The 26,207-nt window shown below is 66.4% G+C and overlaps 1 protein-coding gene across 1 annotated transcript; it reads right to left on the minus strand.

The window, feature by feature from the left end:
- Positions 1 to 1,651: 1,651 nt before the first annotated feature.
- PWWP2B (PWWP domain containing 2B) lies at positions 1,652 to 24,820 on the minus strand. The gene is given in 4 exon segments (XM_032882054.1): positions 1,652 to 1,815; positions 14,342 to 15,539; positions 15,541 to 15,949; positions 24,662 to 24,820. Coding segments are annotated over 3 exon segments (1,719 nt in total). The 5' UTR covers positions 24,787 to 24,820; the 3' UTR covers positions 1,652 to 1,815; positions 14,342 to 14,354.
- Positions 24,821 to 26,207: the final 1,387 nt, after the last annotated feature.

The following is a 26,207-nucleotide window of genomic DNA, read 5'->3' on the forward strand; positions in this document are numbered from 1 at the left end:
GGGTGGGACTGAGTGACATTGGCCGTGGGTGGGGCACAGGGCAGATTGAGGGCTGTCCAGGGCCAGGCTGCAGCCTGTAGGGTCCCCGCCGGGAAGGGGACAGGGGCTGGGGACAGGGGTCTTGGGACCGCTGGCCTGTGTCCTGCAGGAGCCCTCTCTGGGCTCTGGGGTTCTGGGCCAGGGTGCCCGGGGGCAAACCCCCACATGCTGGTGGCCCGGGGGGGCTGGCTGTGCCGCATTGACCTGCAGGCACTGGGCCGGGAGCCGGGCCAGGCGGGGGTGCGGAAAATGCCCAGTCCTGGGCTGTGTGAGGGCCTCTGGCTCAGGGACCCTGAGTCCCCAGTACTCCAGTTGAGACACGTGTTTCTCCAAGGAGCCGTGCCTAGGTTTTCAAGAACGCCCTCTCCCTGCCTTGGCGGTGCCCCCGGCCCCCAACCCAGCCGTCACCTCCCAGTGGGCACGGCAGCCCTGGGCACCCAAGGTCTGGGCTCAGCCGGCGGGGAAGACCTTCGGGCAGCTGTGAGCACAGAGGGTCCGGGTTCGGCTGGACCAGTGGAGCGAGGGCAGGGAGGGGGCTTCTTGGGAGGGGAGGGCAAGGGGAAGGTGGTACTGACTCTCCGTCCCCGAAGCACCCCCGCCACAGCCTGTGGGACCCACGGGAGGCTTCCCCAGCGGGGGCCTGGGGTGAAGGGCAGGAGGGGTCTGGACAGAACAGCTCCTTCCGGGAGCCTCGTTCTGGGGGCTCACGGCTCTGCCCTCCCCCAACTTGGAAGAGTAAAGGCCAGAACCACAGGAGCCAGGAGGAAAGACGCCCCCGCCGGCACACGTCCCAGCCTGGCCTCGAGCTGGATGCTGGGGCAGCGGGGCCCTCCGTGTGCTCCGGTAAAGCCAGGGACAGGCCAAGCTGTCAGTCCTCCCTGGGGCGCCCCTCGGCTGGAATAAGCCGGCCAGGAGGCCAGGAGACGGCAGGCATCCCTGGAGGGACGGAGATCGAGGCTGCCCCACCCAGGGGAGCCGCAGGGAGCAGGCAGGGAAGGGGGTGCACCCCACTCCCACCCGGGGCCACCTGCTCCTCAAAGCTGCCATGTCCCTCCGCAGGCATCCTCCCCGACCCCCGGGATGCCCGCGGGAGGGCCGGGCACAGCCTCTGCGCAGACCTTCCTTTATTCTCGCTCACGTTTCAACAAAGGGCAGAAGCCATTTTCTGTTTCTCTTTTTGGTCTTTAAAGTGACAGAAAGGAGAGGGGAGCCTGTTTGTACACACGCGGGGCCAGGTCGCTTTCCTGTGGGCATCTGAGCGGTCCCCGAGCGGCAGCCGCCCCAGGCCCACAGCGCGGGCAGGGGTGGGGGGCACGGCGGCCCCCGAGGGCAGGGGCTGGGCGCCGGGCAGGACCCCAGCTTTGGGAGGGACGTAGGGGAGGCAGGCTGCCTGGTTCTCAAGGGCACAGAGACCCTGCGCTGGGCCTGGCCCCGAGGCCTGACACTGGGGTGCCGCTCCCCACTCTGTAGGCGAGGTGGCAGCAGTGGGGCTGTCGCTGGGCTCCCAGAACTTCACAGCCCAGAACACCCGGAGTCTGACGAGGGGAGCAAATACATCCACAGAGGAGCCCGTGCCCCGGGGGTGCCGTCCTCCACATGGGACGCACCTGCTTCTCTCTGGGGAACCGCAGGCAGGCGGACCCCCTAGGCCGGGCATGTTTCTGCACGCAGCTGGCCAGAAGGCACGCGGGTCCCTCCGATGGAATGGGGGACGTGGAGGGCACCCCAAAGTCGGAGGTTCCAGAACAGCCCAGCTGTGTTCTCATCGTCCATGACCTTGAGGGAAGCAGAAAAGGAGAGAGGTCATCTTGGGGTCAAGTGCTGGGGGACAGGCCCCTGAGGGTCGCAGCACCAGGTCACAGCACCCACCGCGGGCCATGTGAGCCGTATTTCTCAGGCTCTGTGCCTCGCCAGGGATCCCCAAGGACCCGCAGCTCCCAGTGGCCCTCACCACCCCAGGAGTGCCCGGGTGCCCGCTGTGCCTCCTGGCCGGGCCCCCTAGCCCTGCACCCCATCTGAGTCCATCCCCCCTCCCAGGGGCCCTGAACTTCCCAGAAAAAGGGACAGGATCATTGACTAATCGAAAGCCCAGACCGTGGGGCTCCCCGTGGTACAGGGGGCCCCTGTTCCAGCTCCTTCCTGCTGCTCACGGCCTGGGAGGCTGGGGAAGCCAGTGGCTGTGCACACAGCCCTGGGGCTCACAGCTTTGAAGGACCCCAGCGTCCTACCATCAGGGTATGCGACTGATGTCGCTGGAGAGACATGCCCTCCCGGTTTGGGGGAGCTCTCTAGGGTTGGGGGCAGACGGTGCCGCGATCGAAACATCACAGGATAAGAAATGGCAGGAAAGTGCGTCATTTCGGACTGCGGAGACGAATTCTCTCATCACACACCGTCTGTCACTAGGGGACTTTCCAGCCTGCGAGCACGGAACACCGACACCAACAAAACTCCAAGGACAGGAGCTTCTGCGCGGGCCTTCCGCTCACGCGCAAGCAGAGCCAGAGCTTTCGTCCGTTTTCGCGGGCCAGACCCCGGAGACAGAGCTGCACGGAGAAACCCTCGTGCCTTCCCCCTGTTCTGCCGCGGTGCTGGGCTCCCCCACGCTGGCCCAGGGCAGCAGGGGTCAGGTCCCCTGGCCAGCCCTGTGCCCGCCACATCTGCCCGGGGGCCTGGCCTGGAGGGAGACAGGGGGTAGGAGCCAGGAGTGACTGGGAGGAGCTGGAGCCCAAAGCAGCCCTAAGGATGAGGCCGGGTGGAAGGGACAAGGCTCTGACCTCCCCAGACGTCCCCACGCAAGGCCGCTGGCTGTGGGACAGGGTGGACACAGAGGACGGTGCCCCCTGCTGCACCGAGGCGGGGGAGCACTGCCCATCCTGGCCTGGACCCACCTTCAGGTTCCTGGGGGCCCAGGAAAGACCCCGGGGGCAGAGAGCTGGGAGCAACTACCCCACCTGTGAGCGGAAGCGGCCGACCTCCTCCTCCTCCTTCCCCATCCACAACGGCCAAGATTCCAAGGAGCAAACAAGGCCCCCTTGGCTGCAGCAAACCAGGCCGTGCTCCCAGCCCCAGGGTTTCAGGGGGCGGGACCAGCAGGCCCCAGGGGAAGGAGGGGCAGTGGGCACAGAGAGGAGACAGGCAGTGCAAGGACAGTGATGACCATGTCCCCGCTCATCTGGGGGGGGCAGGGGGAGGCTTCCCTGGGTTATTACCATTTTGACAATAACCCCGGGGAACACGGTCACCTCCATCCCCCACCTTTCAGACAAGGGGCTGAGGCTCAGAGGGGCTCCAGAGCTGCCCGAGGTCACCCAGCTAGCTTTGAGGCCAGGCTCAAACCCAAGCACCCCAGGGCAGCCAGAACAAAGCACCACAGACTGGGCAGCTCCAAACAGAGTCCCTCCCACTGTCCTTGAAGACAGACATCTGGGATCACTGAGGTGTCCCTGAGGCAGGCAGCCCCATCTCTAGGAGACCTGAGAAGGGGGCCCCATGAGGCCGAGGCCTCTGTCATCGTGCCACCCCCCAGCGTCGCTGGACCACAGGCTGAGCACAAGCAGTGAGGGGCCCCCAGATGACAGGTGCCTCTGCTGGAAACAGCCCCCCACCAAGGCCAGGCCTGACCACACGCCCTGCAGGGAAAGCTGGCTGCGTCCAGACTAGCTCTACAGTCCCCGGGCCTGTGAGGGACAAGGCCTGAGCAACATACCCTCAGCGAGCAGAGCTTTCTGCCCTGCCCTGGCGTGTAGTCCCTTCCCTGTCCAGGCAGAGGCCCTGACTGGTCCCCGAGGAAGTGACCCCCAGAAGAATGACCCTCTGTCACTGGGTAGGGTCCACTGGGGGCAGCCTCGGGGAAGCTGCGTGAGAGTGACGGTCACCGTGCGTGGACTAGACGGGGGTGCTGGATGGCCTCTCCCACCTCCCCGAGCCGCCCCCCACTCTGGCCCGACACTTTGAGGACGGCAATCTCCGGCGACTGGAGCAGCAGTCCCTTCCTGAGCAACACTCTCCAGATCGTGGCCATTCCTGCTCCCACCAACACTTTACCTCTCCCTGCCGGGGAGCAGCTGGAACCCCCCAGGCTGTTCCCGCTCCAGGAGGGGTCCAGCTGGGGTCGGGCAGCCCCAGCTCCTCCATCCATCCACAACCCTGGGGAGTGGAGGTCAGAGGAGAAGCTGTGAGGACGGATGAGGAGAGGCATCGGGGGAGGTCATGGCCCAACCCCGGGGGAGCTCCCGGGGGGCGAGGGGCCAGCGCCACCAGAACTCCACGACCACCCCTTTCCACTGAGTGTTTCAGGGTCTCCCACCAAAGGCAAGCAGGCGTCATGCCACTCAGCCCCCAGAGGTCATTAAAACTGCCCACGCCCCTTTCCACGACCGAGCTCTGGAGATGTCCTGCACGTCCATCAGCCGCCGTCCTCACTAGAAAAACGCAGTCGACCCGAGGGGAGGCAGCCAGGGCACCCCGTCACCCGGCAAGAGAAACACGGGATTCCAGTGACCCAAGGGGGCTGCTTGTCGCTGGGGGTGTGCCGGGGGCGGCCAGCGGCTCCTGGAAGCCCTCCTGCCTGGCGGGGCCTCCAGGAGAAGAGCAGGTGTTCCTGGAAATCTGGAGACGGCCGGGCAGTCCCCCACTCTGCTGTCACTGGCCAGCCAGGAGCCCCCGTCACCGCCCCCAGCATAAGTAGAACCTTGGCCAACTCTCTTTTTTCCTCCCGCACCCACTAGCCCGGACCCCGTCCCAGAGCACCCCAGCCCCCGCTGTCCCTCCTACCCCGCCCAACTCGGAAACAACGGGAAAGGTGAGGTCACTACACAGGCCCCAGCGGGCAGCCGGCAACGGCACCAAGAAGAGCTTGTTTTTCCTGGGACTTCCTGAGCAGGGACGCCCTATTGGCCAGCAGGCCGCCCCACCTGCTCTGGGGAGGACAGGCTGCCCTGGGGTCTCTGGGCAGGGCTCGGCTCCTGCATTCACCACGCAAGTGCTCTGATCCCTCTCCCCCCATCTGCCCCTCATGGCCCCAGTGGACCGCACAGAAGCTGCATCCCCCACAGGGCCCTGAGGCTACCGCCACGGGCCCCACGGTTAAGGTCGGTGCAGACCACTCTGTCCGCCTGGCTGGGTCCTCAGGTGGGGCTCGCCAAGCAGACGGGAATAACCAGGAGGGCTGTCCCATGGGGGCACAGGGCAGGAAGCGTGGTGCCAGCCAGCCAGCGCCCAGGCCCCAGGACAATGGCCAGACCTGCTGCTCTCCACGCTGAAGACCAGATTGCAGGCAGCCTGCATCCCCGACCACAGCCTTCTGCCCACAGTGGTGTGGAAGCCGCGGCCACACCAGGAGCGTGAACCCCCAGGCACCGCAGACAGAGCAAGACAAAGGCCCACGGCAGCAGGCCGGGCATCGACCATGTCCGCCATCCTTACGGAGTGTGCGCAGGGTCTCCAGGAGCCAGAGACGGCCCCAGCACATGTGACGCTGTCCCTCGTAAGTGTCTACCATACATCTTGGATCTGTGACCACATGTCCAGCCCCAAGAGCCCCCCAGCACGTGGCCTTCCACGAGCCACACACAGGAGCTCTGCCACTTGGCCCTGTCCCTCCAGTTTGGTTCTTGGCCAAGCACGGCCACACCCTCAACTCTGCTGAGACCTTGGCCATGGCCCGAGCACCCCGCTCTACAGGACCAGGCCCTACATCCCCTGCTGGGTCCCCATGGTTCTTGTAGCCACATACACCCATGCCGTATCACAGACCCTGGCCCAGGCAGGGGGGTCCCCCGGCCAAGAAGTGGGGTGCAGCCCCGTCTCCTCTCGGAAATTCAGAGACCGCAACAGGAGGCCTTCAGACTCAGGGCCAGTCTCGCCCAGCGGAAGTGGACGATTCGCAGGAGTGCCTGCTTCGGAAGTGCCAGGTGCTCTGGAATAGGGGGCTGGACGGTCATTGTTGAAGGTCAAGTCTCCCCAGGACACCCAGAAGGTTGGTGCGCAGCCCAAACCTTGCCTGGGTCCAGAGGCGCAGGCACCTGGGAGCCTCCAGCTCAAGGTTCTCAGTCCGGAGATGCCACAGGGAGAGGCCAGCCTGCCTCCCTGCCCCAGACCCTCTTCCCAGCTTGCCTCCCCCCTCCAGCCATAGCTCAGAACATCTCCCTGGGTCCCCGTGCTGAGGGTGCGTGGACACGTCAGGCAACTGGCTCTCGTCTCCAAGGCCCAGGGGGGCCACCCAGCAGCCCTGGCATGTGGGGTGTACAGTACAGGGTGCGGCCCAGGAGTGAGCCAGTGTCCCCATCTGTGGTGCCACGGCCCCATCCCCCAGGGCCATGGAGCCCTGCTGCCAGGGTCGGAACTCACAGGAATTTACTTACCCGATGGGGAGGCCCCACGCAGAACAGGGTGTGGGGTGAGCGTGCCGAGTGGGGCTTGTCAGGCACAGCTGTGCATGGGGAGCTCCGGGAGAGCCTTCCCAAGGAGAGGACACACAGCCATGACCTTGAGGGACAGGCGACGGCCAGCAAGTGTGGAGTGAGGCGGGTACTACAGCTTTGCGACCCGGGACCATGAGCCAGGACCCAGGGAAAGAAAGACTGGGTTCTCAGGGGCCTCCCTGCCCTGGAGCCTGCAGCCCCAACACTGGGTCAGGTCGGAGTCTCAGGTCCCCGAAGCCTGCAGGCACCTTCCTGCCGGGTGACCTGCTCCCACCCCAACTCACAGCCTGCCTTGTCTCAGGAAAGCGTGGACAGCCCAGAGCCCCGAACGGTGCTGATGAGAGGTACGGAGTGCCAGGGGGCTCTGCCGGGACAAGGACAGGGTCTGCGCACGCGGCCACTAGTATCTTCTCTGTACGGGTCAGAGAGAAATCGAGGCGCGGGGGCCTTGGAGACCGTTCCCGCCTCAGTTTATGAGTTTATGCTTATGTTGCAGACGTGGGAGCACCAGCCAGCCCTGCCCCAACACGCAGCCCCGGTGGGTGCTCCAAATGGGCCTGGTCACATCGACTTGATGTGGGACCCTCAGAAATGTGCACAGAATTACGGAACACACACTAAAATGTAAGAAGACAGGAATATAGAAGGGAAAAGTACCTTGACATCAATCAATGGCCCTGACCGTTCTGAGGTCCCAACAAGCAGAGAGAGCATCTGTCTGATGACTTTGGAAGAGGCATCGGACAGAGCCCTCAGCCCGTGAGGGTCCAGACCCCAGAGACAAGAAGACCCACAGGAAAGCCTGCCGTGTCCCCACTAATCGCCCACGGGTGACACAAGCAGTAGTGCTGTTCTGACATGATGACGTGTGACATGTTGCACGGAGGTGGCTGGCATCCTACGCGTCATACAGCGTCATACAGCGTACGCTCACTTAATACTCAACATGACACACACGTCCACACAGTTGACCCTCGAATGGGGATGAGGGTGTGGCCCTCCCCACGCTCAAAATTCCACGTATAACTTTGACGGCCCCAAACGCAACCACCAACAGCCCGCCATGGACCAGAGCAGCCGCGGGCACGGGGCACGTGTGCTGTGCGTTGTGCGCGCCCCACGCTGTATCCTCACAACAAGTCAGCTGGACGAAAGGAAATGTTACTAAGAAAACCGGAAGGGAGAGAAAATTTTACTTTTATACACATTCACGGTACTGGCGTGTATTTCTTGAAAAAACCTGTGTACAAGTGGGCCCGCGCGGGTCAAACCCATGTTGTTCAGAGGTCAACTTGATTACGTGAGTTTCACAAAGAATCAAGATTTCCAGCGTAAGAGGCAGAGACGCAAATGTAAATGTTACAGAAGTAAAAGTTCTGAATGAGAAGAGTCAGTCACAGTCACGATCTCTGTTCTCAGGAGATCCCCAGGTCTGCTGCCCGCAAAGCCTACACGTGGCCCGGAAACAGCGGGGAAGCTTGGGGCCCCCCAGGGGAGACCCGACCCCAGGTCCAGGCGGGAAATGCCCACCGCGAGCTGGAATCCCGTCGGGCACAGAGCGCGGCCCCTGCAGAGACGGCACGGGAGCCGCGGAGCTGCCTGCCCCGGATGCGACAGCGCCAACACTGAACACGGTAGTGCTTGCGCGGATGGGAGGGAGTCACGAGCTTGCGTGACACGCCCACGCCCACGACTTTGCTCACGGGTCCCTCTGGCGAGCGCTGGGCACGGCTCGGACACTGGTCCTGCCTCCGTCCTGCAGGACGGCGCGTAAGTTACCGGGCGGCCAGAGTGTCCCCACAGGCTGGCTGAGGAACGGACAGGGCCGCGGTGGGAAGGAGGGGGCCGCCTGCAGGATCCCTCCGCAGGGGTGCAGTGTGGGTCCTTCCCCGAGTGCCCTGGGGCTCTGGGTTCAGGTCTGGACCCGGGGGTGCCGGGTGCCGCAGAGCGGGGTGGGGCTGGGACAAGGATATGGAGGTGGGGGGCATGGAAGCGACGAAAGCCAGGGCAAAACGGGCTCTTCTGCCAGACTGGGCACCTCACCACGGGAGGGGCAGCATCTGCCTGGGCACCCCCTGCCCCCTCCGCCCAGAGAAGTCCCTCGGCCCCACCCCACGCCTGGCCACCCCGGCACCTGGAGGAGCCACTGCCAAGCGCCCCGTGAGTTTCCGGGCACCGCGCTGCCATCGCTCCCGCCTCGCTAACCTGTACCCCGCCGGGTTGCCCGGCCCTCCCAGCCCTCCCAGGCACTCAGGGCCCTGCCCGGAGGAGGCGGCAGGGAGGCACTGGTGGCCGGGAGGTGGGACAGGGCCTGAGCTCCCATAGCAGTCTCGGAATTACAGGCCTTTGTTTCCTTTGGGAACGAAATAATTACAACCTTCACCGAGGTTTCCTGAAAGCAGCGCCGGGAGTCAGCGGAGCAACCAGCTTCAGAAGCGAAAGTACCTTTTCCTTTAGGGTTGGGAAAGAGAAAAGCCAGTTTGGGGCCGCTCAAGGACCCCGTTTCAAAAGGGAGAACCCACAGGAACGTGGGACACCTCGGCCCCAGCCCCGGCAGGCAGGCAGCTCCACCAGCGGGGCTCAGGCCGGCTCTCCTGGCGGGGGCTCCGGGTCCGGGGAGAAATGAGCACCTGGAGCGGAAAGCGCACAGTGGCCCAAGGCCTCCCGGCAGGGCAGCACATCCCTCTGCAACATGTCCCTCCATCACTGCACACCCCCAGCGGGCTCCAGCCCACCGCCCGCGGACCCCTCCCTGAGGCTGGCTGGCCCGTCGCAGAGGAGGCAGGCGGGCCTGTGCAGGGTGGACAGCCGGGTCTCTAACCCATCTGCTGACTAGACAGGAGGACGCCGTGGGTGAACAGTGCCCCAGCCCCTGGGACCGGGGGACCATCCCTTTGCCGGAAACGTGCTGCAGGTGTGATGCGCCAGGACGCTGTGATGCGGCCATGCTGCATCACCTGCGTGGTCATCCTGGGGTCCCCGCAGGACATTGAGGAGGAGGAGATGCCATGTGACCACAGAAGCAGTAGCTGGGGTGATGCGGTCACAAGCCCGGGGACTTGGGAGTCCCCGGGAGCTAGACGGGTCCTCCCCTGCAGCCTCCGGAGGGAGCACAGCTCCGCTGCCACCTTGTTTGGGGTCAGGCCCCCAGAACCGTGAGGATAAACTCCTGTTCTTTCCAGCAGCTACCGCGTGGCCATTTGAGACAGCAGCCACAGGCGGCTAACACAGGGGAGAGGCTGAGCCCAAGGACGCTCAGTGACGCTCAGTGAGGCACGAGGTCTAGTCCCGGAGTGGCCCGCCATTACCGCGAAAGGGACAGCCATGTCCCCAAAAAGGACCCGCCCCCCAAAACCCTAGCCCAAGAGGCCAGGAGGGCCCAAGGTGCCATCCTGACCCCACCCCGGGCAGGTGCCACAGCTCCGTCCCAGGCCACGGCAGAGCCCCGCCAACAGCTGTCTGCCACCTTGCTCTGCCCTGGAATGGCCCCAGGCTCTAAGCGCTGCACAGACGGGGCCTTCGGCGATCCCAGGACACTGAGCCCCTCGGGGTGCGCACCCGGTGACCGCAGGAACGGATCCACCACTGCTCATCCTTCCCTGCACAAGGCCCCCTCCTGGCCATGTGCACCCACTGCCCTCTCGAGTCCTTGGCCCACGTGCCTTTCTGCCCAGTCCCCATCTCTGGGACCCCTGGGACTCACATCTTGGCCACCTCTCTCGGCCTCTCTCCACAGCCTCCCTTGTTCTAGTGGCCCTTCTGTGGGGCCTAGAGCTTTCCTTGGATCCCTGACCCCAGCCCCATACCCCTCTGAGCCCTGGGTCTGGAGTGTCCTCCCAGCCAGGACTCAGGTGCTCAGACACCAGCCAGCGGGGACCCCCTGGTCCGCAGTGGTCCCTCCATTCCTGGAGCTGACACCTAGCACTGCCGGCTCAGCTGTTCTGGGCCTCAGGCCCCGGCTCCTTACTGGGTCCCTTGCCGGCCACCGGGTCCCCATCCTGGCCTCAGCTTCTGTTCTCCGGCTGTCCCTCACCTCCTGACTCCACCTACGGTCTTTTCAGCCAAATAAGGCCATTCACCCCTCTGCCTAACCTGCCCCATGGTGCCCTTTGGTCTTAGGACAAGGTCGCCGTTGGGGCCTCAGCATCTCCACACCCATCTGCCTCCCCCATTCCCACGCTGGAACGTGCGGGCTTCCTCTGGCCACAGGCCTTGGCCACGCGCCCTCCTTCTGTCTAAGACACTCACCCACAGCCTATTAGCTCATGATTAGCTCACCGTTCGCGCTCAGCCATATGTCACCTCTTCCAGGAAGCCTTCCCGGATCCCCAGTCCAGGTCAGCTTCCTCGCCAGATGCTCGCTGGGGGGCCCTCGTCCCTTCTCAGCACGTTCCTGTGTGTGATTATGCACAAATTTGGGGGCTGTGATTCACAGGGTGAGGCCCGCAGCGGTGCTGTGCCCCTTCTGTCCCCCATCTAGTGGAGCTCTCAGCCCGCAGGGGGCGGGCCGCCACCCTCAGGAGTTGCCGCCATCACCTTTCAGCTTGGGGGGCTGGCCCCACGCTCTTCGCTGTCTCTGCCCCGCCTATAGGACGAGGTCCTCAGACCAGGCCTCTGACCAGCCGAGCCCCTCAAGGTCCAAGTTGGGGGAGGGGTCCCGCCCCCTCCAGCCCCAGAGCAGGAGCCCGTCCCCACCCCAGAAATGTAGCCTGGGACCCTCCCACCTTCCCTCCCTGTGCAGGACACGGGAGGATCCTCTGTGCAAATAGCCCCCACTGAGCCAGAAAGGACAGTGGCCTCCAAAGGCCGCCACCAACAGGTCCCCCTCACTCAGCACCCGACCTGTCCCTTCCCAGACAAGGGAAACGAGGCTCAGAGATGCCAGGCTGCTGGGGTGAGAAGAGCCAGTGACCAGCCAGGCCAGTGCCGGACAGCCCTGTGTCTGTCCCCAGAGGTCAGGGCCTTCCTCGGGAGAAGGTCTATGTCCCCCCAGGGTGGACCGGTGCTCGGGGGCAGTCCCTGCTGAGAGTCACTGTGCCCTGTCACCAGAGCCCAGCTAGGCTCCCGGCTGGCCTCTCACCAGTGCCCTGGCCACCAAGTCCTGGGCCAGCTTGGCACGTCTCCAGAAAGTCCTTGTGGACACCCCAGTCAGCTGAGCCTCCGGCCCCCCTGTAAGGTGGGACAGAGGAATCTCTCGGGACATGGTGCTGGGCACGATGTCCCTGGGAGGGCCCTAGGCCCACGGGGTCCGCTGGGACTCCCCCGATGGACGTTGGAGGACACTGCAGATACCCCCACCTCCGAGGAGCTCTGGGCGCATGTCCTCTGCTGCTTGCAACGCCAGTTGGGCTGGACGCGACCTGAAGTCCAAGCTTCCCCAGCCTGTCTCCCTGAAGCTCCAGGCCCACGTAGCCCTCCTCCCAGGGGGGAGACCAGGGGCCAGCGACCATGAAATGCCCCTCAGCATCGCACACAAGGTCTGCGGGGCAGCCTCCCGCACTGGACCCCGCAGGCCTGACCTGGCCCGGGGAAGGCCCCAGTCCCCACCGAAGGCAGGTCCCAGCTTCCCTTTCAAGGAGCAGGCCGGAGGGCCTGGCCCCAGACAGTGTCACGGACCCTTGAAAGCAAACCTGTCACCAGGTTTGGTGAGACCCCAATCACCAATGCCAGTGGATTAAACACCCTGGCGTGGCCCTCAGAACAGTCTTCCACCCCCAAAACACGCAAGTAAAAAGCCAATCAGGCAAAACCACTTTGTGCTTTGGAGCTAAAAAGATTCCGCGTCCTACGCTCCCAGAGCTCCATGCCCTGCTGGGGAAGCCTGGGAGCAGCCGCCGCGGCTGGAGAAAGAGACAGATGCGCACAGAGACAGAGACAGAGAGAGGGAGAGACAGAGAGAGCCAGAGGAGGAGGGAGACAGGGAGGGAGGGAGGCAGGGGGCAAGCCGGGAGGGAATGGAGGAGAGGCCAGTCTGTGGGCACAGCCCTGCAGCCGTGAAACCTGTCTGGCCGGATGCTTCCCTCTGCTTCCCGGTAAACACAGCCAGCCCTGAACACACCGGGCTACATTCTCCAGGAGTGGGTGGGGGCTCCCTGTCCTCCAGGCCACACTGGGACCCTGGGGGGTGCTCCGTGTCCCTAGGAAGCGCCGACTGTGACCAGGGACCTGAAGGTCAGTCTTGGGGACTGACTGCTCACCTCGCCGACTGGGACCCACAGCTCCCAGGAAAGGGGCAAGCGGGAGAGGTGCCCAGGCTCCACACTGAGCCCAGACCAAGGCAAAAGCGGGACGGGTCTGGTGGGCAGTGAGGCTGGTCAGGCATGGCAGAGGGCACACAGACGGGCAGGACCCCACAGAGGGTCCCCAGCCCCCAGGCCGTGCCTGGAGAAGGAAGACGCATCTGACCTTTCTCTGGACCCGTCCCCCCACGTGAGGTGCCCCCCGCACAGTGTGCCCGACTTTAGACCCTCGCTGGCACCATGCAAACAGGTGGCTGCCATGCCCATGTCCCAGCATGAGGACGCAGAGCTCCCAGGGGCTGTGCCTGGTCCGGAGAGGGCAGGTTTGCGTCTGGACCCGGGAGAGTCATTCAGGGCGGTGACTGCCCCGACACAGGAAGCGGGTTGGGGGAGGGGTGGGAACAAAGCTTTCAGAGCGGCGGCCACGATCCCGCCGAGGTGCCCTTCTCATCGTCGTTGCTTCCTCAATCCCGGGCCCCCCAGTCCATGTGGCGCAGCAGCGAGGGGTCACACCAGGTGCCCCACAAAGGCCTCCCAGCCACACATCCGCCAGTCCCGCCGAGGCCTGAGGGTTCGAGCTGGGGACTGCAAAGCAAGACGGAGGAGAGGGGCAGGTGGACCAAACTGGGCAAGGTCAGCTGAAGGTCACAGGAATCAAGGCAGAGGCCCAGCTGTGGTGGAGGACCCCTGCTCTGGGCACAGCCCCACCCCTGCCCCCCTCTGTTTCTGTGGGCGTTAGAGGACATGGAGTCAGCAAGAGGCAGTGGCCTGACCTCCACGGGGGAACCCCACCACACACCCTCTGGTCCAGCCCAGGCCACCTACACAGGACCTACCTCCTGCCATGACGAGGCCATGGAGGGGAGTGGGCACTGGGAGGTGCCCACCAGGGCCAGGGGCCTGCGGGACATCCCCCCCAGCACAGGCCCCAGAGCGGGTGGCCTGGCACTTCCCCATCTCGGGGCCCCAGGGACACTCAGGGCAGGCCGCCTCTGCCCCGCGGCCGCGTCCTGACAGCCCCATGTGGTGACCACAGACAGGCTGCCTGGCCTGGTGACAGCCCCAAGGACTCTCCTAAGGCCTGTGGCCAAAGATCCTACAAAGTTCTCCTGGAGAGGGTCGGAGGGCACGACCCCGGCCCAGGGGCAGAGCCCGGAGCTTCCTTGGGGAGCCCAGAGCGCCCAGCCGCCCCAGCCCGGGAACCAGGTGCCCGCCCACAGAGCAGCGCCCACACCGGCTGGCCGGCGGGGTCGGGGGCTGGGGCCCCTACGGGAGTGGCGTCCTCAGACCCGCAGCTCAGGACCTTCCTTCGTTCTGAGTCAGGACCCAGCTGGGACCAGGAGGGAGAGGGGCCACGGCTCTAGTGCGTCCTCTCAGAGTGAGGGCCGGCGAGGAAGCCCCCCTACCCCCCCCCCCGACCCCCTTCGTCTAGACTGCTGTCTACGACCCGCTCCTTTCTCCGGGGGTGGATACAAGGGCAAGCGGATCTTTGAGACCACACACACCAGGCCGCTCTGGGCACAGGCTCGGACCCTGCTGCTTTGGAAGCCTCCCTCCTCCTGTGCCCCGTGAGTCTGAGTGACACCGGCCTCTGGCAGGACTTCTGTCACCAGAGGGCACACCCCGGAGCACACTCACCTGGTCGCCCGACCTAGGTCTCAAACTGGGTCAAGAGCTCCCTTATTTCCGGGGCCACGTGCTGCGCGGCGTTGGCGGCCTCCGTGATGGCCTTCCGGTACATTCCCTTCTTCTTACGGTTAAATCGCAGTTTGAAAAACTCCGAGAACGGGGAGAGTTTTGAAGTTGACAAGAACGATGTCGTTGGGGAACCAAACCACGAGACTTTGGCTTCTTGCCAGGAGGGCTCCCCGTCCTCCTTCTGGCTAAGACTGAGGTCAAGCACACGCGCTGGCCACCAGGGGAAACCGTGAATCTTACCCCACACGATGTCCCCCACGGCCACCGTCCTTCCGTCCTCGGTAACGCACTTGGAGACGCTCTGTGTGTGCAGCCTGACTGTGAGCGGTGGGACCGTCTGCCTCGAGTCCTTGGACGAGGACCGCACAGATGCGCTGTCGCCCGACGAGAGGTCACACATGTCTGGCAACGTGACTTCTGAGCTGGACGATTTGGACTCGTCCAGACTGTCGCTGCTCCACACTGACTCGCCGGTGCACCCTGGCCCCCTCCCGGGGCAGGTCGCGAGGAAAGCCAGGCCCTCTCGACCGCGCTGAGCCTGGGCGCTTGGCTTGAAGTCCTCGTCCTCGCCAGAGCTTCCGGAAGAAGAGTCCACGGGCCCACGGCCGGCAGAGCTGTGGCCGAGGAGAGCGGGGGAGCTGGCCCGGGGACCCCGCCCGTGGCCATTGAGCGCCTCCACCAGCTCGGCCCTGTACACGGGCTCCCGCTCCCCTGACCCCCGGGGCCGGGGCTTCAAGCGGATCTTGGGGGGCGGCAGGCCAGTGCCAGGGGGCCCGGGACGCGTCAGCTTTAGCTTGGGGATGGAGGCGGGGGGCCCAGCGGGGTCCTGGCCGCCCCCGTGTGGGGCCTGGGAGGGGCAGAAGGGCTCCAGGGACCCGTGCACGCGGGGGGGTATCTCCACCACCTCGCCCGTGCCCTGCGGCGTGCTGTAGGAGATCTTGATGGCCGGGCTCCGGGGCACCCGGGCCTTGTCCTCCTCCCTCTTCTCTCTCTTGCTCCTCCTCATGGCGGTGGCCGCGCTGTCCCCTCCACCGTCAGGGTCCACGAGCTTGCGGGGCTCTGTGTCAGGGCCGGGGCCGCTGCCCGCCCTGCGGCGCGGCTGAGGGGCAGCTGGGGGGCCGGGGCCGGCCTCGGGGGGGGGTCAGGGTGCTCTTGCACTTCTCGCAGAGCACTTGGCGCGGCCGCAGGCGGATGGGGCTCAGGGCCAGCCGGCCGGGCTCACGGTTCCGGGACAGGCGCCGGCGGGTCCTCTTGATGGCCCGGGGCGGCGGCTGCGGTACCCACTGCCGGTAGGTGCTTCTCAGCCAGAGTGGGGGAGGGAAGGGGGCGCCCTCAAAGTACGGCGGGAACGGTGGCACGAAAGGCGGGGGTGGCTTGGGGCCTGTGGTCTCGGGGTCCTGGTCCCCGCAGGGTGCTGGCGGAGGGCCCGTCCCCAGCTGCATCGCCTCTCCGTCCTGCTCCAGGGGGGCTGGGCCGTTGCAGCCGTTGACAGGGGGGTCTTCAGGCTGTGGCAGTGGAGCCAATGGGGGCAGGCCAAAGAGGCCGGACCTGGCAGTGGGGAGACAGAAGGGGACAGTCAGGACCATGAGGACACCGCTGCGTCCAGGCCCCACCCCCAGGGGCCCAGCAGGATCTGGGTGCCAGCTAGTGCCCCGAGCACCTGCAGCTGCCTCCAGGCTCTGGACAGGGGCAAACACCCCCACGTGTCCCCGTGTGGGGCATCCTAGGGGAAGGCCTGTTTTTTAAGGAGTCTGGGGGCCAACGTGGAGGCCACCTCTCGGGTTGGTCAGGCACTGATGTCCGCGCCTCGGCTCCTGCGGGTTTGCAGCTGGAGGCCTCCCAAGACTCGGCGCAGGCACACAGGCCCTGGAAGGCTGAGAACAGGGTGTGGGGAGTCCGGGGTGCTGACATGGCCTGACTGGGCCCCGGGTCACAGGCCTTGTGCACCCACTTCTTTTCTCCCTGAGGGAATACCTCAAGCAGGCTCACTATGGGCCCAGGTGGCTGCCGTGGGGCGGGTGTGTGTGTGTGTGTGTGTGTGTGTGTCTGGGGTTGGAGGCTGCAACGGTGGCCATGGAGAGAGGACAGGAGTCAGAGCCCCGGGTCTAGGAGAGGACTTGCTCCCTCCTAAATGCTGAGTTGGTCTCAGCAGTCTCCACTGCCCACAGGTGAGGGGGGGCATCCACTCCACCCCTGCCCAGCACAACCTCAAAGGACCACCCTTCCCGCCTGGCACCCCCAGGCCCTTCCTGCAGGACCTCCAGCTCCACGAGGGGAGTAGACCAAGCAGCACCGACAAGACTACGTGATCCACGGGAAAGGGATGAGAGAGGGCAGGAGACCCACGTTCCTCCCATGAAGACCCACAGCCAAGGCCAAGGGCAGGGCAGCTGCCCCAGGGCTCCCCAGCTGGGACCTGCCTGGCGAGAGGCCTGCTCTCGCCCTCCGGGAAGCGCTGGACCATGCAGTGTCCCCCGTGCAGACCGCTGGGCACCTGGGGGGGCAGGGTCGTTGTTGAAAGTCAGTGAGCAGAGCCCCTCCCAGAGCAGAGGGCCAGCCCGGAGGCCTTGTGCTGGGAGTGTCGCAGCATCTAATTCCCCAGCGACCCACGCTGCCGCAGGAAAACATCCACATGGTGAGAAAACAGCCCAATGGCAGCGAGTGAGCACGTGTGACTTTCCCACAGATGTGATGTCGTCGGGGAGACCGCTTCAGCCAAAGCTGTTATCTTTGGAGCAGGAACGCAGACTTCCGTCAGGCCGCGGGAAACGAGGCTCAGAACACGGCTTCGGCCCTCGCTCGGCCCTTGATCTGACCGGGTGGGGACGACGGAGGGACTCTGCCGCGGTTCCGTCTCCAGGTGGTTTCCCATCCGCTGCTCTCCCGGAGAACGAGCTCAGAGGGGCCGACCGCCCACGCCATCACGGCCCCCGCACGGTCCCCAAGCGCCAGGGCTGGAAGCCCGGAGGCCCCGCCTTGCCACGGTCCTCACAGCCACGGGGTCGGCGCGCTAACAAATGTGGGGGCACGTGGCGTGTGAATGCCACCCCGTTGTTTAATTCAAGCTCACAGCAAAAGCCCGGAGACACAGTTTTTCTCTTTCCCATCAGGTTCCCATTTACTTGTGACCATGCCCGAATCTAAGTCTTCATGGGGGGGCAAGGGGTTCACGTCTTCTCTTCATGACCAGAGAGTCCAGCAAACACGGGTCCACGGCCGCCTGGCCCTGGGCAGCCTGCCCTTCGTGTGGCCAGAGGTGACCTGTAACCTGTAGCCACGAGGGAGGGAGAAGCGGGGAAGCAGCAGGGTCATGTGGGGAGGGGGACGTCCCAGCTCCCGCCGTCCTCTGCCACCCTCCTCTGGGCACATGGCTCTCCACCTGCCTGTGGCCTGGGACGACCGGGTGGTCCCACGGGGACCTGGTGTCCATGCTGTGTCCCAGGTGACCACGGCCGCAGCAGGGTCCCCTCCCTCCACGTGTGCTGGCCGCGTGTGCTGGCCACGTGTGTACACGGCTTCCTTCATCTCAGCTGCCATGGGAAGCCAGCACGGCAGGGTTTCCACACCAGGGTGGGCTCAGACTCTCGGGACCAGAGGTGGGAAAGGGGGCCCCAGGGTCATGCCCTCACCTGGCACTGGGTGCGCAGACCCCACGGCCCAGCGGCCACCACGGGTTTTCTAAGTCAGGATTTACCCTTGCTCATGTTTGGATCACCCTGGTGGCCACCCCCATTCCCCACCGCACCCCATCCCACCCCACCCCGGCGGCTGGGACAGACACCGCACAGACCCCGGACCCGGAACAGCTGCTGTGTGGCCCACGAAGGAGAGTCTGCCGGAGTCCGGCTGTGGGAGCTAAGACCCTGCCCAAAGCTGCCCCCACCCCACCCGCGGTGGTGACAGGCAGGTGTGTCCGCAAACCTCAGCCCGAGTCCTCAGCCCCAGAACGGTGGCTGGACTCCGCACCCAAACAGCCCCAGCTCTTCCGCCGGGTGTCCAAAAGCAGCCAAGAATTCTGAGCGCCGAACTCCGGCACTCACACCACGGCACATGCGTGCGCACACACACACACGCACACGCACACAGGCGTTCACTCCCCGAGCTCCTGGGCCAGCAGGCTCACTGCCCCTTGCTGTTAGGGTGTCAGGATCCCCTCCGTGTAACCCACGGCCCCCTAGGAAGGGCTTCCAAGGGGAGAGGAGGGCGGCCGCGGTGCCCTGCCAGACGATGACATTGAGAGGACTCAGTGCAGGAGGCCCCACAGGAGCCCCTCACGGGATAGTGTCGGCCCCGCGGGGAGCGCCCGGCTGGCGCACTGGGCCCTACACTCAGCGGGTACCCCAGCTGAGGCTGAGAACGGAGCACCCCAACTCCACCCTGTGGGCGTGAGAGAAGGGCTGCAGGGAAGGCTGCAGGACCTCCAAGAAGACACCCTGTCAGCAGGTCCCTAGACCAAGGGGGTCCCACAGATGAGGAGGGGTCCACGTGCCCGGCAGGATCCACACTGCTCAGACCTGGACGGCTGTTCCTAGGGCCCCCGAAGCCCACTTCCCGCCATCTCTGCAGGTGCTCAGACCGTGAGTGGGACATTCACTCACACCCGTCCCTTCGTCTGCGTCCGCACGGACCCCCAGGCTTCTTTGCTGTCACCCTGCTCAGAACCAGCCCAGACCCGCTCGTGAGACTCCCCTGCCCCCAGCCCAAGCCTGTGCGGGCGCAGACCCCTCCTGCCAGGCTGGGGTCCAGGGCACCCCAGGAGCAAAACCCCTGGGCAGCCCCTGTCCCATCACCCCCCACCCAAACCAGCCTATCGTCCCCCCAGGACCCTCCTCTGTAGGAGCTAGCCCACCCTGGGGCTCTGCCGTCCTCTCCCCCTACAGGTAGGCTGGGGCAGGAGGGAGGCAGTGGGGGCAGGGGGGCAGGGGGTGGAAAGTCACCTTATCCCTGAAGGTCCCAAAGCTGGGGTCCAGGGAGGTTTTTGCTCCCCGTTTATGGCGCACACACACACACACACACACACACACACACCCCTCACGGAGTCCCTGAATGTTTAGGACAGAGATCCAGGCCCCGACCTGAGCCAGAGAGCTAAGGCCTGGCCCCTGGGCACAGGCCAGGTCAGTCAGTGGCCCCTCCCTGCCCTAGCAGGTCAAACTGGGTACCAGGTTTGGCTTCACAGAGTACTGGAGAGCAGGCGAGTCCCTGCCCTTGTATGCAGGGCCCCTCAGCCTATGGGGGGCTCCTGTCTTGGGCAGGGTGCTGGGGGGGCAGGGGAGGGCTTCCAGAGGTCAGCTACACGGCACCTCTGCTGAGGACCAAGGGGCAGGCCCCGTGACTCCAGCACTGCACAAAGCCACACTTCCTTCCCAGAGAGGCCTGGCCCAGGCCACGCCCACAGCCCTGGTGTGTAAACAGCAGCCCAGGAATAGCTCTGCCCCCACGCTGCCCGTGGAACCCTACACAGCGCCCAGAGACAGACACACGCGCGCGCACGCACACACACACACACACACACACACACGGCATGGCCATTCCCTATTTACGGACGGACAGGGGTCAGAGGGAAGCCAGGGCACCCCGTGGGCCCTGAGACCATCGGGATCTGAGCTCACGTCCAGGCACACAGACAGCACGAGCCACCCTTCCTGGGGGAGTCTCAGCACCCAGCCCCGTGCGGTGACCTCCCCTGGATTCCGGAGCACCAGGCGTGGCACCACCCAGTGGCTCGCCCGCAGGGCCCAACTCCTCAGTGAGGCCAGGCTGTGTGGACATGGGCTGGTGCCAGGGGAAGGAGGCCCAGTCAGCCTGGCAGCGGCCCACAGGTGACACCATAGGGCCTTGGCCGGAGCAGGCCGGAGAGACAGACTGCCAGGCCCCCCCATGGTCCTGCCCTCCACCATGCTGAGGGCCCCCCCAGCCCCCACTGGCTCCCTGCCCAAGGACAGAGAGGTGTGGGGGAGGGGCCCCAGGGGCTGGGGGGCCAGGCTGGCCAAGGTCTCTGTGCAGGAAACTGGGGGACCCTGAAACAAAGCTCAACAGGGCGTCCTTGGGAGCTGGAGGAGGGGCAGACAGCCTCAGCTCCTAGGAAAGCCTGGAGACACCCAGAGCTCAGCAGACGCTAACGAACAGGGGTCAGATGCAAAAGCAGAGTGGTTCTTCCCCGGAGGGCCCGCACTTGGCTGAGACTAAAGCATGGCCATTCGCAGGGACACGGGGCAGAGAAGCAGTCAGGCCCGCAGTCCTTGGCAGGAGACCCGCGGCCTGCCTCAGCTCCCCCGCCCCCGCTGAGGTCTCACCCATGCAACCAGCTCAGCAAAGCCCCGGAGCAGCCCAGGCCTGAGCTGGCCCGTGGCCAGGAGGAGCCGGCCCGGCCGCCCGCCAGAGCTCCCAGCCTCCCCCGCGGCCTCCCTGCTCTGCAGACTTGGGACCCAAGTGGCTGTGGAGCCTGACAGCCGCCTCTAACCCCAGACGGCACCACGTTTACCCTGGACCTCCCTTCCTCATCCTCCCATGGGGAGAGGCTACCCTGGTGCCCAGTAAAGGGGTGAAGAAACGTGGCTTCAGGACCAGAAACACCCCAGGGGGCCGTCCCAGGTGCCTGCAGGGGCAGCTGGAGCCAGGAGCCTGCGGCCTCGGGCAGGCCAGAGTCCGGACGGCGAGACCCACTCTGAGGCCAGGCTCCCTGTGTTCCACATGTTGGTTTAGAAAATACACCACGGTCTCTCTCCCACTTGCAGCCCTGACGGACGGCAGCAGCGGGCTCGGTGGGAAAGGAAGGGCAGCCTTGCGGGGCCTCCGGGTCCCCCTCTGCTCAGGGAGTTGGGGAAAACGGGTTAGCTGGGGAAGTCATGGCCTGGACACCAGCATGGCCCCTCGTCTAGGTAGAGCCAGCATCTCTGGGGCAAGCTAGGGGGCCAGGCTAGCACATCTGCCCCCTCCCCCTGACCTGTGTCCTGGACTCAAAAAGGTTAGCCACCACCAGCAACTGCCTTCGTCCCTTATCTGCCCTCAGGTGGCTCCACCGGTCCACACTCCCTCATCACCTTCATACTGGCCCGGTCCCCTGTGTGGCGGCTGCCTGCCTGCTGCAGATCGGGCCACCCTCTACCATCCCGGGCACCTTGCTCTCCGTCCCCATGGCTCCCTGAGGACAGGGAAGTTATGCCCAATGTCCGTCTACATCTGTCCAGTGACCCATCCCAGGACCGGCCACCAGTGAGAGTGTGCCCAGGATGGAATGAGGGTGCTGTGCTGCCCAGGGATGGGCCTGCTGGGACTCCTGACTGGCTGCCCACAGACACTGGAGTCCCAGCCACGCGGGGTGGGGTGTGGGTCACAGAGGCCCAGGAGCCCTGCATGCTAATAGCGCCCTAGGTCACTCACAGCTAGGCGCTTCTGACTAACACCGGCCCCCACATGAAGGCTGGGGCCTCGGGGCTGGCCAGGCCTGATGGGCGGCTCGTCCTCACTCCTGCTGTCCTGGCGACCTTCCCTCACCACTCTGGGCCTCTGCCTCGGCCACGGCCACCTCCTCTGGGGAGGGTACTCCACCGGAGGTGCTCCCCCAAACCACCCACAGAATGATGCCCATGCCCACCCTGCCCCCGCCTGGAAGTCGGAGCCTGTGGGGTCCAGGCAGGCCTGGGTCACCTGTACCCTTACTGCCCCAGAATGAATCATGGCCTGTGGGGAGCCTGGAGGGACCTTGCTGTGCTTAGCGGGTGCACGGTGGGGAGGCATTGAGCGCGGGGGCAGGGGGGATGCATGAGGGTCCGTGGGGGGTCTTCCTTCAGATCACAAAGCAGCTTGGCCGCAGGATGGAGCCTCGGGTGGGAGGAGGCTGGCCCTGGCACGACAGCTCCACACACTTGCCGACACCTCAGGGGCCTCTGGGAGCTCCTCTCCTCTGTGAACACTTGGGGAGGAGAACCCACCTCCCAGGGTGCCAAGGGAGGGGAAGCCACGTCCCAAAGGCCCATGAGTCACCCTGCTTGCTGGGCCCTGCTCCAGGAGAGAGAACGGGACCTGCTCGAAGGGCCCCTCCCTTGGGACTGCTCCGTCCCTGCCGGGGACGCTGGCAATGATTTACCGCCCTGTGGGGCTCCCTGTTCCCCAGGTCTGCACACCAGCTCTGGAGGCCGCTGATAAACGAGTTACTGGCACGTGCCTGGCCGCGCACCGTGGGGACACCGACAGCTGCGGCCGGGCCACCCTGAACACGCTCGGCCCAACCCCACTGCACCGGGACCCTCAGGCTCCCAGCCTCAGCCCCCAGCCGCCTGGCCCAGCTGCGCAGCGCCCACACCTGGGATGGGGCCCCCACCGAGGGACTGGCCTGCTGCTGTCACAGATGGGGGGGGAGGGACCGAGTAGAAACTGGCCTTGGGAGGGCGAGGACCCTGTAGCTCGAGGCCCCCACCTTCCCGCACAGCCAGGCCAGGCCGCAGCTGCTGAAAGACCCCGCGGGATGAACGCGCTGGAAACAGAAGCCTCGAGCTCTAACGCTGTGGGCCGAGAACAGAAGCCAGGGGGAAGCCAGGGTGCTGAGTAAAGGGGAGACGAGCGCAGCCAGGGGCAGTGTGGGGACCGAGCCGCAGTGGGCTGGGGGTGCCAGGGCCACAGCGGGAGGCAGCAGGGAGCAGAATGGCACCCGGCAAGGCTCGGGTTCTCTGGGTGGCTCCCGGTACGGCTGAGCGTGGCCGTGGCAGGGCTGACACCCAGGAGTCTATGGCTGCCCATTCCCAGGCTGGGGATCCCAGCCTGGTGGCCTTCCTTCCACCAGGGGAACACTGGTCTCCCAGCCAGGTTGGCCCCAGCCTGGGCAGGGGATGGCAGCCAGAGGCAGATGGAAAGGGAGGCCAGGCTGCTTCCTCTACACACAGTGCCCCCCACAAGTCAGAGGGGCCCACAGCCTTCCTTTCCTGAGTTGGGGAGCCCAGAAAATGGAGGGGGTCCTCTGGCACAGCTGCCCCTCTCCGAGGAGAAGGAAAGGCCCAGCCAGGCACAGTCCCGCACAGACCCAGTTGTGGGAACAGGCCCAGGCTGGCCGTCCTGCCTGAGGGGGGAAGAGGTGGCCGTCAGGGGCAGCAGACCTTGGCTATCACAGGGCACAGGCTGGGCAGCTTTCAGGTGGCTCTGCTGCAGCCCCCCACTCCCACCCCTCGGGCCCCCAAGCACTCTCGGTGGCAGCCCGGGCCGAGCGGGGCCACAGTCACCCAGGGAGGCCATATGTTAAATCACATGACTTTGGCACAAATGGCTTCTGGCACATCTAACGAAGAGATAATGCCAGCAGGGTAACTGGTGAAGAGTGATGGTCTTCCTGCCACTGCCGCGCAACTGCAACAAAATCTGGGCCCCACGGAGGGAAAAAGTTGGGCCTCTGCAAGGGGACCCATTTATCCTCCACAGCCTGGAGATAGGGCCCAGCAGGAGCGCCAAGACATTAGTGTCTGATTAATGCCTCATCATTTATCTGTGCGACAGCTCACTACCATGTGACACCGTATCCAGGAGACTCTTCCTGCGGCTGAGTCCCTGCAGCGGGCGCACAGGTGCGAACCGGGGTGGCGTGCCCCAGGCCTGCGGGGGACCCCCTCCGGCCTCAGAAAGCAGGGCTCCCGCCGCCGCCCCCTGCCCAGCAACCCCGCCTGCGTGTTTTCACTCCTCCACAGCCAGGGGCTCCCCCCCAACACTGTTTTCAAATCGCACCGCTGGACACAACTGCTCGCCAGCAACCCAGAGCCCCGAGTGCCTCCCAGGAGCCCCGGGGGGGAGGGGCGGGGCACTGGGCAGGGCACCCCTGCTCGCGAGGGGCCGGCAGGGCAGGTCGCGCGCGCATCTGCGCCCACTGCCCCGCCGCCCCCCAGCCGATGACAATTCTGAAAACAGCCGGATTCAACAGTGCGTCTGAACAAAGAAAAGTGCGTTAATTATGGCAGACGTGCGGAGTTCGGCGGCCGGCGGCACACGGCGGCGGTGCGGGGACACGGGCTACGCGCCCCGCGCCGGGCCCCTCGGCGCCCACGCCGCTCCCGCCCGCGAGTCGCGGCGACTTTGAGAGCCACTTTGGCCCCCCGAGTGGCGGCCGCGCTCGCGCGCCCCGGGGCCCCGCGCTCGGGAAACCGAAAGCGGGCGCCGGCGCCGCGCCGCCCCCGCCCTGGAGCCGGTCCGGGCCCTGGGCCCCGCCGGCGGGGCGGGGGCGGCGGCGTCCCGGGAGACTCGGGGCGCCCCGGGGCCCGCGCCCCCGCCCCCGCTCACTTTTTCGTGCAGTCCAGCAGGATCCCGGCGAAGCTGCGCCCGCCGCAGCTCACGGTGACCAGCAGCGCGCCGTTGACGACCTGCTCCACCCGCACCGGCAGCCGGCAGCCGGCCCGCGGCTCCATGCTCCCGCCGCGTCCCGGCCCGCGCGCCCCCGCCCCCGCCCCGCCGCCGCCGCCGGGTCAGCCCGCGCGTGACGCCGCCCGCCGGCCGCCTGACGTCACAAAGCTCCGCTCGGGGCGGCCACCGCGAGCGGGCCGGGGCGGCGGGAGGGGCGCGCGGGGCACCCCCGCCCGCGGACGCGGGCCGCAGCCGGGCGCCTCGGAGGCGGCGCGGAAGCGCACTGCGGACCCCCGGGACGGGGCCGGACTGCGCCCTCCCCGGGGCCCCGCGGTCGCGAGCGCCCTCCCAGAGGACGTGCGGGCCGGAGCTCAGGACCCCCGCTCCGGGGCCAGCCCCCACCCCCCACTCCCGGCCCTGCCCGGCCCTCCGCCCCCCGCGGCCCCGCGCCCCCCGCCTCGGGTCAGGCGCCGGGTGGCCACCCGGCACGGCGGGGAGGAAGTCCCGGCAACGCCAGCAGGAAGCCGGTCGGGCCGGGCCGAGGAGACGCTGGCGCCGAGGGGACACGGGCGGGCGCCCTGCGGAGGGGGCACCTGGCGACCCTCGCGTGCTCGGCGCCGCCCCTGGTGCCCAGAGGGCGCGTGCCTGGCTCAGGGCTGCCTGTGCGCCTGACGGCGACCCGCGACGGCGTTGGGGAGGGGGATCCGTCCGCAGGTCTCCGTCGCGCGCCCCGGGGTCGCTGGGGAAACAGCGGGTTCTCTGCGACCCCGCCGCACCCAGAGAGGCAGGGGCCCCACGGGGCGTTCCCAGCGGAAAGGACCGTCTTTCCCGAGCGAGAGCGCGGCTCCCCACGCGCGAAGCTGGCCGGCTGGGGGAATGGGAGGTGCAGGGGCCCAGCGGACGTGGGCCCCACCCGGGACCCCTCCCCGCGGCCCTGTGCTCCCGCGCGCCTCCAGCCGGGCAGAACTCGACCGTGCCGAGCCTTTGCGCATCCCGCACCTGGCTCGGGACCCCATAACTGGCAGAGCCCCCAGGGCGGGCCTGTTGCGGTGACCCCGCCCGGGCCCAACCCCACCCGGCAGGACCAGCAGGTCCCCTGCGCCGGGCTCGTGGCGCCTGGCTGGGCGCAGGAGATGGGCGGGTGGTTGGGTTGTCCTGACGACCCGGACGCCGCCAGGCCCCGCCCCCCACCTCCCCCCTCCCTCCCGGAGCCCGCGCACCGCCCCGCCCCGCTCGGACCTGCGCCTTGGCCGCCACCCCTGGCGCCGCGGGGGACTGTCGGGGCGGCGGTGGCGCCGCTTCTCCTCGCCCTCCAGCGGCGGCCTCCCGGCGCGGGGAGCAGGCAGAGGGGAGCCCGGGCGGAGTCAGGCAGCCGCCGGGAGCTCGCCGCGCCTCACCGCCCCCGCTTGGACCGGGCTAAGGATCCAGGCCCAGGGAGCCCTAGGGGAGACCTAGGGTCCAGGGAGCACCTGTTCCCTGTACGGCT

Source organism: Lontra canadensis, unplaced genomic scaffold (genome assembly GCF_010015895.1).
Source record: "Lontra canadensis isolate GAN:19392208 unplaced genomic scaffold, GSC_riverotter_1.0 scaffold79, whole genome shotgun sequence".
In the NCBI taxonomy this organism is placed as follows: Eukaryota; Metazoa; Chordata; class Mammalia; order Carnivora; family Mustelidae; genus Lontra; species Lontra canadensis.